At 36.1% G+C, this 18,466-nt stretch overlaps 1 protein-coding gene across 1 annotated transcript in view; it reads left to right on the top strand.

Moving 5' to 3' along the window:
- The window catches only part of CFAP47 (cilia and flagella associated protein 47), a 347,638-nt gene that overhangs the window by 236,812 nt on the left and 92,360 nt on the right, over nt 1-18,466 (top strand). Inside the window, 2 exon segments of the mRNA XM_049834739.1 lie at nt 12,069-12,244; nt 14,550-14,657. Of these exon segments, the coding sequence (XP_049690696.1) occupies nt 12,069-12,244; nt 14,550-14,657 (284 nt within the window).

Genomic DNA, 18,466 nt, shown 5'->3' on the forward strand with positions numbered 1-18,466 from the left:
GTTCACAACAACAGCATGTTTTTTGGGTGTCTCTCCTGATCATCCCCACTTATTGCACTTTCATTTATATCGCACAGCTGTCCTGGAATGCATGAAATGCATCTTTTTTGGGTGTAACTTGACTGGAGGATATTTTCCAGGTGCTCATCTAATGTTCTTCAACCATTAATGGGTTTCTGAGTTCATGGGAGCGAAATAGAACTACTTATAAGCAAAACATCCATGGGCGCTCGTACTGTGTGGATGCCGAGTCCTCACCGCCAGCTGCTCTGCTCCACGTGTCTACTCCTTTTGTGTCCCACTACATGTTAATATAGATAGATCATAGCACCCAAATCTTTGTAACTCTTCCTGTCAAAGACGACTGCGTCATGTTTATTCTAACAGGAGTTTGCATTGTGTGGGAACTGCATTATGTCAATAGCCAAGTATACTGTAGAAAGCTTGTTACAAATACAACCAGTGTTAAAGTAGATCCAACTGAGAATTTAAATTATGTGTCAGTGTCTCCTTTATTTATTTAATTAAAAGTCTAAAGCATATAACTAAGAATATTTTGTAAGTATGTAACTTGGCAGTTGAAGACAGTGACACACTGTTTTCATAGCTGTGGTGCTTTAATTTTTCATAAATCCTAAGCTAAACTGCAATCTGAATGTTGTTATACATGGCTGGTACTTGGATCGTGTTCTCAGAAATTGAGTAACCTGAAGTTAGGAATCATGCCCTAAGACCAATTTTTAGAATATACTTTTGTAACCATTGGTAGCATAAAAAGTAACATTCTGTAAAAGAACCATGGCTACATGGTTTGTGGAAGAAAAACAAATTTGGCAAGGTGGTAATTATTAATCACTCTAAAAGCAGTTTGGCAAATAATTCAGACCAGAACGTATTTGTATAGCACATTAAAAAAAAAAAAAAAAAAAAAAAAAAAAAAAAAAAAAAAAAATTAAAGAGTTATCAACAGGAGGGTAAATTATTAGAAATACTAGAATGTGAGTGAAAATCTTTGATAAATATATAGCAGCTGCTAATCCCCTCCTCTCTTCCCTACAGATGCATGAATCAGTTCTGTGATACAACAGCAGGGAGCTAATGTAGATCACAAAATGACAGCTGAGCTGTCACGAACTGCCATTGAACAAAAATGTGAGGTTAGATCTAAACCAAGTAATTAGAAGGGTGTTTCATCTATGCTAGATGAGTGGTCATATATATGAAAAATAACTGTGAAGTGAAGAGAGTAGCCTTGTATAATTAAACTACTATGTCACTTAGTCCATAACTGCTGTGCCTAGCCCTGTGGCTTATGAATCAAAACAAGAGTTTTTTTGCTCAACCATTAAACACAGCAAGTCCAGAGAAGAAGTTCTTTTTTAAAAAATTTGCTCACAGCTGGTATCTGGAGCACAGAGTGTATAGCTTAGTGAATTAGGCATTAAAGTAACATCACTGAAAGGAAAACTTAATGTTTGAACTCTGTTCCCTGGATATAGCTCTGTAACGATTGTCTTTCTAATCAGTAGAACTTGTGCTAGCTTTTTAGCTCAAGGCAAAACATGGTTGTATATACACTCCGTAGGCCTGGAGGTTTTTTTGGTTTGGGTTTTTTGGGGGGTTTTGGGTTTGGGTTTTTTTTTGGTTGGTTGGGTTTGGTTTTTTTTTGTTTGGTTTGTTGGGTTTTTTTTAATAACAATGAGAGGAGCCTGAAAAAGAACAGTGAGAATTTCTCCAAAAAACGTAGTTATGTATAAATTTTCAGACTATGTTTGGAGGCTCTTAAAAGTGATGATTTGTGAATTTTTCTGCAGAAGGATAAGCTTTAAACCTGTCCTGCTATTTTTCTGAGTTGCCAAGAAAATTGGTGGTAATGCCACTGGTTTTCCCCTCAGTGATTAATGTGAATTAGTGAATAGTGAGAACTCGCAGCTTTCCTTGTGTCGTACGAAGAAAAAGGAAGAAGGGATCTTTATTACATATTCATTCCATTCCTATGAAGTTTGTCCATCTATATAACAGGAAGCTGTATTTTTTACTTGAGGCTAATTTGGCAGGGGTACTACTGCTCTCACAAAATGTAGCAATATCCCTGCTTCTCCAAAATAGTATTTCTGTGTTCCTGTGATCAGAATTCTATTTAAAAATGCTGGAGTGAAATTCAAATACTGTTTTATAGTTGTGCATCTCTAGAACATGGGTTGAAGCAACTAGCTGTTAATTTCTGATGGTTTTCTATGGATAGTGTGAACAGCTTCTGAAGCAGCAAATGATAATTAAATGGCATCATTACAACAAGCAACAAGTGTATCCACACAAACATTTTCAAACAACATCTGAATCAGGAACTTCAAGTAAGTATATGAAACTAGTTGATTACAGATTTGATTTGCAAACAGATGCTGTGCTGAAGTTTGTAAAAGACTGTTAACTCAGGAATTACTTGCTTTAAGTTATACAATTTTAGTTGACATTTTTACCTCAGGCTAAACCACTACCTATTTTAGATGGTTTGGCCTATTGAAAAAGGAATCCAGATCTTTCCTTTTCTATTTGAATCAGAGTAAGGAATGACTGTGTAATTGTGACTATATGGACATATGTCTGGCACGTGCTTAATCATCATCCTCCCTAGAAAGGAGGGACCAGTGTCTGTTACTGTCTGAGGACTGTTCTTCAGTCTTTTTAAAATGAATTTGCTGCTTGATTTCAATTCCTTGTATAAAGATATATGACAATCGTTGCAACTGAAATCTTAGAAGACTAAAGAGAAGGTAAAGTCTCAGTGAGCATAGAGACTACATTGGTTTAATCTCCAGAACTATTCATGTAAAAGCAGCCTAAAGGTCATACAGTTTGTTCCCTGCAGCAGATATTTCTATTGAACAAATTCCATCTCAAGTTATTTTAATGTGGAGTAAAAATTAGCACTACTCATTTCACATGGAAAGAGATAGTGAACGTGTAATCAGTAATTATTCATGTATATATTTCTCTGGGATTTAGAAAGGATACTTTACAAAGAATTTTAACAGTTCAAAGGAAGAATCTGAGAAATCAGGATGCTTTCAAAAGCTAAATTACAATTTGTTCATGAATAGTCATTATTCATTAATTAAATAACACTTTCAGTTATTATGAGTTGTTTGTATATTTGCAGGTATTTTTAGTTCTAAATGCAGAGAAAACAACCGTATTTTTTAATTTTGCCAGTTGATAATTATTAAGTATCTTCAGCCATTGGCAACATTGTAACAATTTACAATTTTAATAAATTGGGTTTTGGTTAGTGTATTTACTTTGGTGTTTACTGTGGATTTCCGAATGGGGAACAGTAGTACAGAGGCTGAATTTAGGCTAGTAAATTCAGGTTCATTATCCCAGATTTTTTAGAAAAATGGACCGTAACAGTTACTTTGCCTTGCAAATCATCTAACAGATTTATTCAGGTTGTATGTAGTGGTCAAGAAGTAAGCCGATTCTTAAGTTTTTATGTAAAATGTCTAAAAGGCTGGCAGTTGTTGCTTTGAGCACACTTACTCCTTAGCAGTTGTCTGTTTCATGGAGAAAATTCTAAGTGTATATTGCTGGTTCACTGAGTCAAGAGACTTTCTAAACCATATATTTGAAAAATAGTGTTGGCTGTCTTGAGAGGAAGTATCTAATATTTGAGCTCCAAGCAGGTTCTGTACAGCAGGAGGTAAGCCAGAGGAGAAGGTCTGTTTTGAACGGTGAATTATTAGTTTCTGCTTTAATAAAACCAAATGCCTGGAAGGGATTGAGTTTGGTTTCCACATAAGTGCGGAGACAATCGTTTTGTCTATCCTCTGCCAAATCTTTCCCTTTCTCTAAGTCCCCGAGAGCCTCAAGAGTACTCAAAAGTTGGTAATGCAACTCTGAAACATATGCTGCCCGCCCCCAGTTCCACCAGAGCTGTTCTTGCTGGGTTGAAACTTGTGCCACTGTTGCCGCTTGTAATGGCCCCCAGATCTGTGCCACTAATGCATTGCTTCTGCACTCTTCAGCAGTGATTTTAAAAGATCACTGTCACAGTCTTCACACTTAGCAAGATGCTTACATACAGATCTAAGAATAGGCAGGGTGTTTCCATTACTGGTTCCAGCTCTTTCCAGCCTTCAAACCTTTTTTTTTTCTTTTTCTTTTTTTTTTTTTTTTGGCAGTCTCTAGAAAAATCAATGCAGCAGTCTGTTCTGGGTGATCCATCCACAGCAGATGGTGACTGCAGGATGAATGTAACAATTGAGAAACACTTCATTAATATTTACCCAAGATTTAAATTGAAATCGCAGCAGGATATCTTTTTCTCTATAAAAGATTTAGGATGAAATAATGGCTCATGTCCAGATACATGGATATGGCAAAAAAAGTATATTTGAGGTGATTGTAATAGCAGTCCTTTCCCTCACAAGATGATCTGCCAGGGACTCAAAACTGAGCACACAGGAATATGGGAACATCAGTATTTAAGGGGCTTTATATTTTTACTTATAATCTACAGTTCTCTAATAGTCACTTTTTTCCACATCTTTCCCATGCCACCCCATACGGAGGGAGAGGCTGCTTTCTGGGTGACAGCAGAACTAGTCGGGCTGCATAGAGAGACTCGGAGACATGCAAGGGTGGCCCTTGGTTCCGACTGCTCTAATTTTAGCTCTTTCAGAGGTTCTCGTAACAGATATCGGTCAATAATGATATATATTTTGATGTTAATACTATTAAAAAACATTGCTTGTGCTATAGTGAACTTGCATTACTTTTTTAGAGTAAAGACTAAGGGAATGTGCAGGACAGATTGCTAATACAGATACCTCTAGTATGTCGCATATGGAAGAACAAATTAATAATGCAGCATTTGTTCTATGTGAGACAGTAATGTGTGAGCAAACTTTGAGGATTTAAAAGTTAACTTTGCTTGGAGCAACAACTAACAATGAGGATGTTTTCTTTTTAAAGTTTATCTGATCTTTGAAGTCATAATAAGGCATAGAACTGGATAACTCTTACAGAGATTACTCCTTCAGTTTTATATATATTTCTGTTTTTCAGAAAAGCTATGAACATTTAAGAAAGTCCCTTTGCATTATAATACTGATACTCTTTGGCTCCTGAGACTGCAGACATGTGCCAAAAATAAAAGTTGGATTTAAAAAACCAAGAGTCTAGGATTTGGGAGAGGAAGGTTTTTAGCTCAATATGTCAATATGAACTTATTTGTAATTTTCTACTCTTGGAAAATTCAGAAGAAAAAGCTATTCTCAGTACAAACCCTGACAATTTCAGTTTTGTTCTAGAATTATCTCTACCTCTATATGTTTTGTGCCAGTGATAATTATGGTATCAGTCTTTCAAATTGCAAAGAAACATGCCTCCTTTAAAATCTCTTTTTAGACCTACAGAATAAGAGAGTTGCAACAGGTGCAAGATCTAAGGCAGTCAGATTAATTAGCATTTTAACTCTGCTGATTGAGTAACTTGATGGTAGTTGGTGTAGCCGAGATGTAAATTATCTCATTAGTATGGTCATAACAATTCAATAAAATTAAATACTATCAAACTTGGCTACTAGTTTTAAAAAGTAAAGAGGTGCTTTTAGTTAGCTCGTACCAGCACGAGCTGGGAGTAGAGGCACATAGTAGAATATTTGCTTCCACATATGTGTAGCAGGAGTCATTAAAGTTGATGGAAGCATTGTAATAATTAGTCGTTACTGCTATTCTACCATAGTACCGTTAGGTTCTGATAGGTGATTGTAAGTTTAATTTTACCAAGTATTTCTGAAAGTCTTGAAGCACTGGAACACAGGCGGTGCTGGTCACTGCCTTCTCCTGATCCGTTCTGAGCGAGCCGATACCTCAGCATTCCACTGATGTGGTCTTTGTCGTGTTTGTAGTTCTGTGCCAGGGGAAGCTTTCTAACCTCACCACATCAAATTTTCAATCCAGGACAGTATGCCCATGGTGCAAATATCAGTTTCAATGCCTAATAGGGTAAATTAAATGCTTTTAGAATAAGTTCCTGGAAGTATTTCTGATGTTTGAGTCACTGACTTCATTATGAATATGCAGAAATCATCAGCACTCACCAAGCCTTCCAAAGTCTGTTCTCACCTATTGGAATTATGAATTTATGGCACTATTGTAACTTCATATAATGCTTGAAAACAAATCAGTGAGACCAGCACAAAATAACTGCAGCTAACTGTTTGTTGTAGCACTATATGGGTCAATACAGTTAGCTCAGGAACTAAACTTTGTAGTTCTGTATCCATTCAGAGTCCAGGGATAATAGTGCCCTTTTTTGGTAAATAAGAGAGTGACAAAGATTTGCTCAAACACTAAACCTGACTGACATTCACAAAGATCTCTGTGGGTAAGATTTAGTCTAGATCAGAGAGAAAATATTGAAAAAGACAGATTTTGCTAATTATCTACCTGATATTTCAGAAGCTATTTCAAAACGGAAAGTATCCTAAATTTTACATCTCCTTGAATTCCCTGAAAGAAAGAACTGGTTACAAATGGTGACTGTCACTACTCTGAGGCTCATTTTGGGCAAGTATCTCTGAGTCATGACATGCTTGAAGAAGAATTGCATATTACCTTTCCATGAGACATAACTGAGTCTCTGAGAATGCAGTAGTAACTGATAGCTCTCTTGACTTCATTATCTAAGAGCAGTACATTTCGAACTTAGAAATGTTGCACTTTCCAGTGCTTTTATTGAGTGATACTGACCTTAAGTATTTTGTTCTGGCATTGTGGATATGACAGTCTGTGAAGGAGATAGGGAATTCTGAAAAAAAAGAGAAATGTCTCTTTTTGAGAGATACAGCCTGGATTTACTGAAGTGTCAGTCATCCCAAGTAGCCCTGTTGAACAAGGACTGTAAATACCTCTATTGATTTGATTCAAACTATGGCTTCCATCATTGGCACCTCATATATTACATGTATCTGCACAGCAAAGTGACCTATAAGAATGATGAATAGGAGCTGTATTGAAATCTGTCAGTTGCTGAGTCATGCTTTCCAAAAATGTTGTTGACAAAGTAGATGTAAATTATTTTTCCTGTAAAATCCTCTGAAGATTAATTCAATCCTTTGTTACATTAATGCAGTGGCAAATATCTCCTTCCAGATTGGCTATGGTAATGAAAGAGATTAACCTACTCTTACATTTTTTTAGCATCTTATATTTTTTTAGAATCTCCAACCTGATTCAGCTTTGATAAGCCATGTTACTGTACGTAGTGGCTTAGGCAACTGAGCTGATCATTGGAAGTGCCAACCTTCCTTACAGAGGTTGTTGAAAAGTAGCTGTAATTGATAATTTCTTCATCTCACACTGCTGGATCTGAAAAGGAAATCTGCCTGTGGTCTCATGTGGATATTATTGAGCTTCAGCCTACATGGACTCAGAGCTGGCCTTGATTTCAAATGCAAAGGAATATTCATTAAGATGTAAGCATAGTTACTACTTCCTCAGTTATGGGAATTTGGGATATTAATTTAACTTTGAGTCAGTCTGTATCCCCTTGTCAGGCATGTTGTTTATAACTATCTTAACATAGTATTTCTCTTGTAATTCAACTTATCTTTGCTCCAACTTCTTCTATCTATCTATACCAAACCAGAAACATTATACAGATGGACAAAACTGGGGTGCATGGAGTCCACATATGTGTATATTATTTAGTTCATTAGGTTTTCCTATATGCATTAAAGATTATTGTAATACCACTTTGGTGTGGGTTTCTCAATGTGCATGATTTCTTTTGGTGGAGCTAAGGACATCCTAGATAGCTTCAGTCGCAGAATGTAATGTTTTTGCGGTCCCCTCCTTTCCTTCAATTTCAGAAAGATGTTTTTAGCAATCATCTATTGCAAAACATCTATTGTTTTAGGGCATTATTACTAAGGCACTAATGCACATTTCAGCTAGAAGAAATTCAATTCAGTGTGATTTCTGTATGTAAATTTATATGTAAATTTACACCTGAAACTCATTGTATTATTAGCCTCTGATATTATATGTCCTGTGCACATTTTTTTCTTCTAGTTAGTTTCTTGTTCTGTAATAGTGACAAGAATGGATTCCTTACTAAGGAACTTTTAAAAGTATATAATTTGCTTAAGGTGTTTAGTCCTAGATTTCAATTAGTTCAATTTGCTGTTCTGATAAAGACTTAAGTGTTGGTGAACAGTTGGTGCCTTTTTGCAAGTTGATATTTTGTAAGGCAAAAATATACCAAGTAAAATGGGAAAATACGATATCAAGATACCGCTGTGATTCTCTGTCATCATAACCCTACATGGAAAGGAGAGGGTTATCCTGGCAATCAGTTTATATGACAGAGGGAGGCGGGGAAAGGGCTTGTATGGTGAGGGAGGTGGTTCACTTCACAAAGATCTGCTCCATTAACTTACGAGTGACTAAGAAGCTGGAAGGACTCACCCCCTCAAGACCCACTTCCATGTGTCCGAATGATCAATGCGAGTAAGGCCCAGCTGAGCGTGCACATGTGGGGCTGGGTTAGAAGTGTAACGTGGAGAGGAGAGGTGTGAGTTGTTGTGAGGTGAGGTGAGTGTTGGAGGCACGTTGCATCAAGCAGTTCAAGAGCCAGCTCTGATTTCCAAAAGTACCTTGACCAAACTGGGCTGAACTGTGTTCAGCATGGCCCTGAAACTCTGTCATTAACTCTGCTGACCAGCTCACCTGAGCCTCTTTCGTTCCAAGAAAGAGAAATGAATAATCATGAGGATACAACAGGAGACTCTAGCTCAACTCCTGCTACTGACATACAGACACACTGATGGTGACCCTGAAAGCTCCAATCATTTTGAGCCTACAGTAGAAGGCCAAGATCTACTTTTTCCAAAATATTGCCACCATTGCAAGTTCACTCTTTGAGTAAGCAACATTCCTGCTTGTCATCAGGTGTGGCACAGAGAAAGGAGGCACTTGCCAATCTAGAAGAACAAGGATTTGGACAAGGACCTACAAAGGGAAGAACTCCTGCTGCATTATCTCACAGGGCCTATCAAAAGAACTTTCGTACCACTTACCTGACTTGACAGTTTGCTTCTATAGCAACAGCCTGGCAAACGTGGAAACAAGGACAAATGCTTTCTCCTCGAGGTCTATGGACTGGAAAAGCTGCAAACAAATGTAGAGTGAATGTCATCTCCTTAATGAAACTGGATTTTAATTGAAAACAATTGTTCTAAAGCATTAAGAAGTGTAGTTAGTCTCAGAAACTTTGGCCAGCTAGTGCTTTTATAGACACCTGATGATGGTTAGGAGTATTACAGAAGTTTGAACACAAAGGAGTGTTATGCACAGTAATTTTAGAATGTGTCCATCTTCCTATAAGCTACCTTGTTGAAATTAGAGGAGGATGAGTTGGTAGTTCAGCGCCGTGTATACATTAATAAAATGTAAAATTACCTATTATGGACTTAAATCCTTTAGGTTTAGTTGCTAAAAGGATGTGGAGAACGGTATGATGAGAAAATCTTTGGTATAAAATATGTCAGGGAAATATTTCAGCAAACAGGTATAATATCACAAAAGATCAATTGATGATGGTGAGCATCTTTTAAAGCAAAATCTGGACGGAATATTACACCTATACATAAGCTCAGGCTATTAGTGTAAGATAAAGTGTAACCAGTCAATTGTTTTTTCAAGTTCCGCTGAGAATTTAATGTTATCTCATATTAACATTTCCTTTTATTTTATTATACCTTATGTTAGATTGTTTGAAATGACCTGCACTGGACAGGAAGGGGATCACAGCAAGTTCTAAAGGAATAAAAACATGGCATATTGTACCAGGATGGCTCTGTCTTGGGCACTGGCAGTCTTGATACAAGAAGTTGTTTGAGGAATGAGATTAATTCTCTTCTGTTTTCAACTTCTGTATTTTTCCTCTGTCAAAATGTTTATAAAAAACACAACACTGAAATGTGGATCTAAATTAATGACTATAAATGCATTTGGAACTTGCCTATGATGTTACTCCTTTGCATTCTTTCTGATAAAATGGTACTTTCAGGGAAAATAATACTCTTGGCAATTGTGTGGGCATTTTGTTATTTATCCTAGTACTATGCCTCCACAACAATCCATCAAGGTCTAGAAATGTACACTATATATACATTCTGTTGATAAATATACATCTGCTCTTATTACCGTCCATGAAGTAGGAGATCTTTGAAACATTTATAACAATTCCAAGGAAATTTCCTGGGAAATTCCAAGGAAATACATAATCCTAGGCATTCATTTTATAGTGGCAAGAGAACACTGGTTTACGGTAAGCTAACTTTGGCAATGTAGAATCTCCTTTGTGTACAAGGTTACAAAGGTTTCTTTGATAATTGCTCCTTTTTTCCTAAATAAGCAGTCCATATATCCTTTTTGCTGTAAAAGTATTTCTTCAACACAGCATGTAGATATTTTACTATATAGTTGTTATGAAGCCTTTAGCAATAAAATGGTAGATAGATTTAGAAATTTGTTTACACCAGTAAAAACTATTAATCTGAGCTTTAAAATATTTTATGGCAAGTTTAAATCCCATCTTACTGATGCAAGGCACTTGAATGATTTAAATTGTTGGTGTAATCTTGCCATCTGTAGAACGTTAAATGTGTTTTATGTGTGTTCCAATAGTCATTTTCTATAAATGTAAATATATAGAAATTTAGCAAATCATAGGCAGACTCAAAGCAGAGTGAGGCAGCTGTTTGTGGGATTGTAAAGTATTTAATGTTCAGTTTTTAGCGTTTTATTAATTTTAATAGATATTTTATCTTTTTCTCCTTTCATATTGCAATTTGAATTATTTACTTTTACAAAAAAGTTTATGGCAAAATTTTACTGTAAGAACCAAATCACCATATGTTAAAAAACCCAAACACCTGCATTTTGAAATAAACTGCTTGGTTAGGGCAAAGGAAAGAGATCAAAATAGGGCTAGAGAGAAATAAATACATATATTTGGTTTTGGATTTTGCATATTTTATACAGATGAACATATATGAATAGAACATATGTATTTTAAACTGCAGGTATGCATCCTGGATTGTGACAGTGGACTTCCTTCATTAATATATTCCTTCCTGTCTGTTTAAAGTGTTTCATTTCATAAAGCGTATTGATGTTTACACACATAGGGTACATAAGACGGATTTACACAGTTTTTAACCTTATAGCGAAGAAGGGGGTCACTGGAACACTGCCGAAATATAGGAGTGTTTCAAGGGCTGCTTGAGAAGGCAATGTGCAGAGTGAACTGCCTCTGCCCAATTCCTGCACATCTTAAAGGTGTTCCAAGTGTAAAGTATGCATCTTTATCTAATCAGGCCATAGTTTGGCTCCCTTTTATTATAGTAACTGGAATTTAATATGCATCTTTAATAGAAACCATGTTTTCCAGATGGTCAATAAAAGATGATCCTTGCCTGAGTGTTCATAGACTTTAAACAGAAAGCTCTGGAGACTATCAGTACAGGAAATGGTGAAAAGGAACGAGAGAGGAAATGTTTATTGTGGTGGTGGTGTTTTAATGTCAAGTATTATGGTGTAACTTAAAAATTAAGAGGAACAGATCGTGCAGAATTCAGCCTGAATCTCTTGGCAACTTGCAAAGTGGACATTTTCAACTGTCTGTGCTTGGCTGTTGGGAGATGGCTTGGAGGCTTTACCTGGTTAGGACTACGGCAGGTCTGCCTGTAAGGTGTATTTTGGCAAGCCCCAGCCATATCTTGGAAGGTGAACTAGCTTGTTAGAATACAGACCGGCCAGGAAGACTTGAACTTTTCTTTATTTATGGAATTAAAGAGTTTACAATTTGAAGATTGACTGAAATGTCGCTTGCTGCAACTTCTCTTTTTTGGGTTAGCTCACACATTAAAGAAGGGTGCAGCCTGTGTTCACATATGTGTAAATCATAAGTAAGCATCTTACACATGTTTGAGAAAGATCTTTTATGTGTAATGGCTCATAATTAATTTTGTGTTTGGTTGGGGTTTTTTTTCCTAGGATACTGTTGAAATTCATATTCCCATCACTAATCCTGCAGACAAAATTCTCCAGCTGAGTGTGGTGCTGGAGAATCAATCACTTTGTGGACAAAAGACTTTCACTCTTAGGCCCAAACAAAAATTTTTATATCAACTAAAGTTTTCCCCAGCTGTTGTTGGCACTTCGGATGAAAGGTAAGTTGCAGAGTTTTGATACTTGTGGTTCTGGCTCTTGTACTAATAAATGAACTGCTTTCATTGAAACCTCGGTCCCTTGATGTAGATATCACCCTAAAAAATCCCACATAATGGGCAATAAATGGAATTTTAAAAATTTCCAACTTTAAATATATCATATCCCAACCAGCACCTTTCTTCTGAGGGGAAAATCCTGACTGACAGGCAGTAGAATAACCCCTAGTTAGTCTAGTTCACTAATTCAGGGAACAATGTTTTAGAAATTTACTTAATATTACAAGTCCCCTCTGAAAACTTCAGATGAATTGTTGGTTTTGTAAGTTTGTAAGTTCCATAAAGTGAGTAAGAGGTTTTCTTTTTTTCTACTGAGAAGGAACAAAACTATAACAGCATAACTAAAACCAGGTGAAGAACCCTTCAACAGTCTTCACAGAAATCCATTTAGCTTCAGGATCTTCCATTAATTAACTATGATCTACTAAATGAATATGGAGAGGTTTTAAATTACAAATTTTTCATTACATTGGAAATCCCAATGAAACCACACAGGTATGATAATTAGCAGTACAAAGACAGATGACCTCTTGGTCTTAGTTTCAGCTAAACCAGTTCAGCAAGTGACTGAAGAGTGCAGAAATACAAAGCTTATTTTCCTGGAATTTGGTTAGCAAAGCATTATTTAGTCGAAGGGCTGATTGAAAATCAATTCCCAGTTTTTCAATTGTATCAATTGACTGGCAAAAATATGGGGATGGGGAGGAGGGTGAGGTGGTGGTTTACGAGGAGGGCAGAGACAGATGACATGTTCAAAGACCCAATATTTACAAAGCCAAAATCCATGTATTTCAAAGTTTTGTTCAGTTTGCTTGTATTGATTTTTCCAAAGACCCGAATAATGGCAGGTATCATTGTAGAATACAACTTTCAAGCAATACTGTTTTTATAAAAATTAGTACTCTTACCAGTTTGGTAAATATTTTTTTCTGTGGGAATTTGTAGAAATTACACATTCTGAAGCTGCAAATGAGAATAGAACTCATTTTTTTTCATATTAGATAATATTTCTGGTATTTTTCAAGTGCGGAATTTCCAAGTAATAAAATAAAGGTTTGTTTTAACTGGCAAAATTTTGGGCTCGGCCGATTGTTGGGCTGGGACTTAGGGCAATATATACAAAGGTGACATAAAGCACACCTGTACGTATTCAATACAATTATGCAGTACTGTACTAGAAAGCTAATAGCTGCTTTAAATTGCAATAGCTCCCAAGGACTGCAATTACAGCTGCACAGAGGTTCTTCTACGTTACATCCACACTATTATCTTTTTTTCTGAAGCCATGCTCTGTTTCCTTTGCTATGGCAGCAGCTGGGAAGAAGTGTCATAAAAGTGTTTGTGGCAGGTGTACCTTTTCAAATGGATCATTCTTTCCTAAGCTGTTTTATGCTCACTTTAAAGGCTCTGTTGGCACAGAGGATAGTCTGGAACCGTAAAGTCAGGGAACACGGTTATCTATCATTTAGAGCAAGAACTGATCCTTAGTGGGTCGTGGGTTTGCACAGTGCATTTCATGTAAGTTTTTCTACGCTTACAGTGTTTTGGTTTGATTTTATTATGACTCTTCTCCTCAAAAAAACAAGAAATAGAAAAAGAAATCCATAATAGGAAAGGAGTGTGTTAGAATGTCTGTCACAGAAATATACTGCTGTACATATCTCACCTAGCAATTTTCAGTCATGACAACATTTGATTAATATCAAAACAGTATATTGAATATTCCTTTGAAGCATACCTCTTTGGCATGCTCATATAAATGTGTCTAAACCTATTCCTCAGTTTTCATCACTAGATTGAAAAGATTTTCCTTTTTAAAATCAGTGAATACTATTTCTATTTCTTTATCCTTTGAGTTCAAAATGGCTAAAAAGAAAATACTGTGACATTGAGGCAAAATTAAAGCTTACTCTTGCAAGTTAGCAGTTGAAATGCTTTTGAGTTATATTTTTGAAAAAAGCCAAAACCAAACCAAGCAACAAACAAACAAACAAAACTCCAACAAACAACTTGTTATGCTAAAAGTTAAGAAAGGTGAAGAAGTGATTTTGTCGCATCAGTAATTGTAAATATTATTAGGTTTGGTAGCTGAATTCAGATACCAGCAAGAAGTGTTATGGGAAAACTGGGAGCTAATTAAAGAAGTCACTGTGTTGAACTCATTAGGTTTTTCCTGAATTTTAACCTGTACATTTTTAATTGTCTGCACAAAAGCTGTGTCATACTGAGCTTATGTATCTGTTTTTAGTGTCATATTTCTGTCAGATATGGTTGGAGAGTTTTGGTACGCACTGAAGTTGATTGTAGAGAAACCATTGCCAACTAATCTACCTGAAATAGAATGTGAGCTTGGAAGGTAAGTATGTAGTTCATAGAGCTGAACCTTGTCACTGGTTCGAAGTATCATGGAAAACAGATGAAGAATTTGCATCAAAAAGCCAGAATAGTGCTGCATATGTACTATAGTACTTTACAGATAATTTTCATAGATATATGTGTAGATAGGTGAAATTCTCTTTGCAGAAAAACAATTGAAATGGAAATGTAGCCTATATGTAGACTTCCTCTGAAGTCTTTATATAGAAATCACTCTGAAAAAACTGCAGAATGTAATCATAAAGATCCATAATACAGAGTTCTGTAGGTTTGTTTTATTTTCTGTTTCTTTTCTCTTTCGGAACTAGGAATATATCTGACAGTCCTGCTTTACAAATGCTTGTACACCAGTTATCAATTTCTTTTAGCCTCTCAAGAAATGGCAAAGTAATACAACTTCTGTCTGGCAGATCCTGGGGCTAGACATGGTTGGAACACTGCAAGTGTTAACAAAATGAGCTACTTAGAGCAGACAGAGAAATGAACCCAATTCTCGTTTTCCTTCAACAAAATTTCATCTTGCATTTCCATAGCATAATTTTCAGTTCTCACTTTCAAGACAGAAATCAAAACTTTTAGGATAAGACTTTCAAGAATGCCGGAATTTCAGTAGTGCTCTTCCACCTCTTACCTCTGCTTAGTAGTAGGTTCTGTGGACACACTGCTCTTCTGAATGCTAAATCCCACTTACTTCTGTATGCATTATCTTTGACTAAATCTCTAATTAATATACGTTACAGACTGAGCAAAAAATGTTGTTAGAGAGTACCACATGAAGTTTTACCTGATTAAATTTCTGTGAGTGAATATATTCTGCTGTTCATGGATGATGCAAGGACCAGAGTTAACTGGCAATGCCTTTGTTACTATATTTTCCTAAGGAAATCAGTAGGGCTTTCCTTTTCCTGGTTTTTAGTTTAAAATTCTGGGCTGACTGAAGTAAAAACGTAATTTTTCTCTACTATACAGGCTGACACTGTTAGGAGTTAGAAATCACTTAAGTTTTCATTCACACTATCTGGCATTCAGAATTTTCTCCAGCATTCACTACCTGTGAACTACATGCACACGTGATCTGGCCGAGAATGGCAAGTCATCCTTTCCTACTGCAAATAAAACATGTATTGGAAAGGATTAACTCCGTTAACTACAACACTTGCTTCTCAAAACTACCATCTCAAATTCATTGGATTCCATGTTTTATTTTTTCAAATGAAATTTCTTTTCACTTTACAAGTAGATGCATGTTGTAATTCCTATGCATATGTAAATGAACTCATCTGCATCTGCCCTGGGCAGATAGCGGTGGAAGAACAAAGAAGTACTATTTAGTTTAATTAGTGGCAACAGCAGCAACAACAATAATGTATAACAAGAAATTAACAGTAGTCTCTTTCATGTATCTTTATATATATATATATATATATATATATATAAAATAAAAAAGCGTAAAAAACCTGACAAACTTCTTCCTTTTCTGTTTGCAGTATCTGCCATATTCTTGGTTTCTTAAAGTCTCTTGCTTTTTGATCATTTATTTCCTTCAACACTCTCCTTTTTCCAGAAATGTATTTCTATTATGTCATCAACATAATGTCCTCATCTTGAAGTGCAAAATTTTGGACAATGGCAATTGATGATGGCATTGAGGCTACAGTTAAATTACTGAGAATTACCCTACCTACTAAAAAGATGAGATAGTCCAAGTAAATTGGCTGCATTAATGTATGCTGAATATGTAAAGGCAATGCAGGTAGACATTTATGTGTTGTCTGTTTAAGAAAGGTATGAAATTTTTTGTTTTGTTTTGTTATGAATGGGTGCGCTTCCTTGCTATGTTCCCAGAGACGTGGACTGTAACTGTCTTAAGAAGTTTGAAGCATTTCTGGTTGGTGAAGCTTTGTAGTTCTTTAGGAGACTAACTTCCATTCTACCACCTTTTCCTTGAATGCAGAAGAAGCATTATCACATATGATATCCTTCTGAGAATAATGTTTTTCATTATATGCTCACTGCATTCTTTTTGCTATCATTCTGAAAAATCTAAGAAATTATGTCCTTGAACTATCACTTGGAACTGGATTAGGAGCCATTGATACACTTAGAATCGACTTCTAACCAATTCTTGAAAGAGAAAACAAATTCTAACAGTTTATCTTTAAATCCTTCTTCAGATACCCTAACGTTCTGGGTTTATCACGGTCAGATCTGCTTTTTGTTGCTGTCAAGGTAGATTCAACACATCCTGTAGCATATGCCTCTAAACAAGGAAACCTTTTCCTTGGTATTCTCCATCGTCATTTATCCATCCTGTTATGGGCTCCACAGTGGAGTCATTGAGGATGAGTCAGTCCAGTGGTGTTCACAGTGGTCTTGGATTTACTGTCATACACAACTTTTTCTAGCATAACCACAGTAGTCAGTCGGTGTGGAGTGGCAGAGGTTCTGCATGGATTTTGATCACATGAAGAACCTCTAACAGTCAAATAGCGGCTTACTGAAATTTCAGATATTCCAACATAGTTTTTGCTTTGACAAAGCATTACGTGTGAAAGAGGCAAGACAAAAAAAATAAAGGCTAGAGATGGTAAATGTGACAAATGGGAATTATCAAGTGAATCTGAAGTTCTTGTGTGAAAGTTTCCTGGTATTTCTCTACTGTCTGCTGTTGAGACCTCAGGGATACAACGCTTTGACAGTGTTCGTCAAACCCAAGTCTGCCACTCAGCTGCTGGGGATTTATATCACTGCATATGTTGGAAGGAGCCTGCCTGCACACAAGTTTTAGGGCCTGAAGTTACAGTCATAAGGCTGGACTGAAATACATTCTCTTCTGAACGTTGCTTTTTATATTTTCTTTCTCCTTACTGATTTAGCTATGATTAACTGACTAATTTTTTCCAGAGGATAAATATGCGGAACAATCTTGCAGTTGACCTGCCACAACTTTGACTAGAGGGAATATCCATTAGGTAGATAAATTACAGCAAAACCAATATATGTATGTAATTTTTCAGACTTTTCTTATTTACTGTTTTCACTGATTCACCTTGAGTCTTTTTTCTGTGTCCCTTGGAGTTATAACGAGATTGTGATTTATGGTCATACATCTTTGTTAAAGGCAAATAATATATTATTTTGATCAGAATAGAGTAATTTTGGGGAGTCTTATGAATTCTTTTGAAAATTGTGCTCCTTATTGAAGGTATCTTGTGTTTGTTTATTCTTTAATTAGAAAATAAAGAAGGACAGTCTGTAAAATAGCTGATTTAAAGCATAACATTTAGGCAATCAGCATACTCCAATTTTCTTCTGGGACAGCCGCAATACTCATTATAATACATAATCTACATGTGCAACATAATGATTTACCATTATGCTGTAATGAACAATGCAACAATTGTACAAAATGAAACAGAATTTGAGTCCATGCAGAGGAAGAAAGAGGAGGGAAGCAAGCAGAACCTCCACTGAAATGGTCGGTGTGGAACACTAAGTTTGTTTTGAGATCTCAGGGTTACAAGATGATCAAGAAGAATGGTTGCCTAGTGGCACTACATCAAAAGCTATTGGCAGCACCACTTAATTACAAGCTTTTCCTGTAAACCATTGCTTGGACTAAAAGGAGTTACAGATAGCATTTATCTGATTACCTTTAGTTTCTGTCCAGTGCTTTTCCTGAGGCAGACTATGAGTCCATGGATAGACTACGGAATAATAAGACATACTTAAAATTATTTTACTTTATGGAACCAAATTTTTTTGTTGGCCTTGGCACTCTGAATTATC

Source organism: Accipiter gentilis, chromosome 32 (genome assembly GCF_929443795.1).
Source record: "Accipiter gentilis chromosome 32, bAccGen1.1, whole genome shotgun sequence".
Classification (NCBI taxonomy): Eukaryota; Metazoa; Chordata; class Aves; order Accipitriformes; family Accipitridae; genus Astur; species Astur gentilis.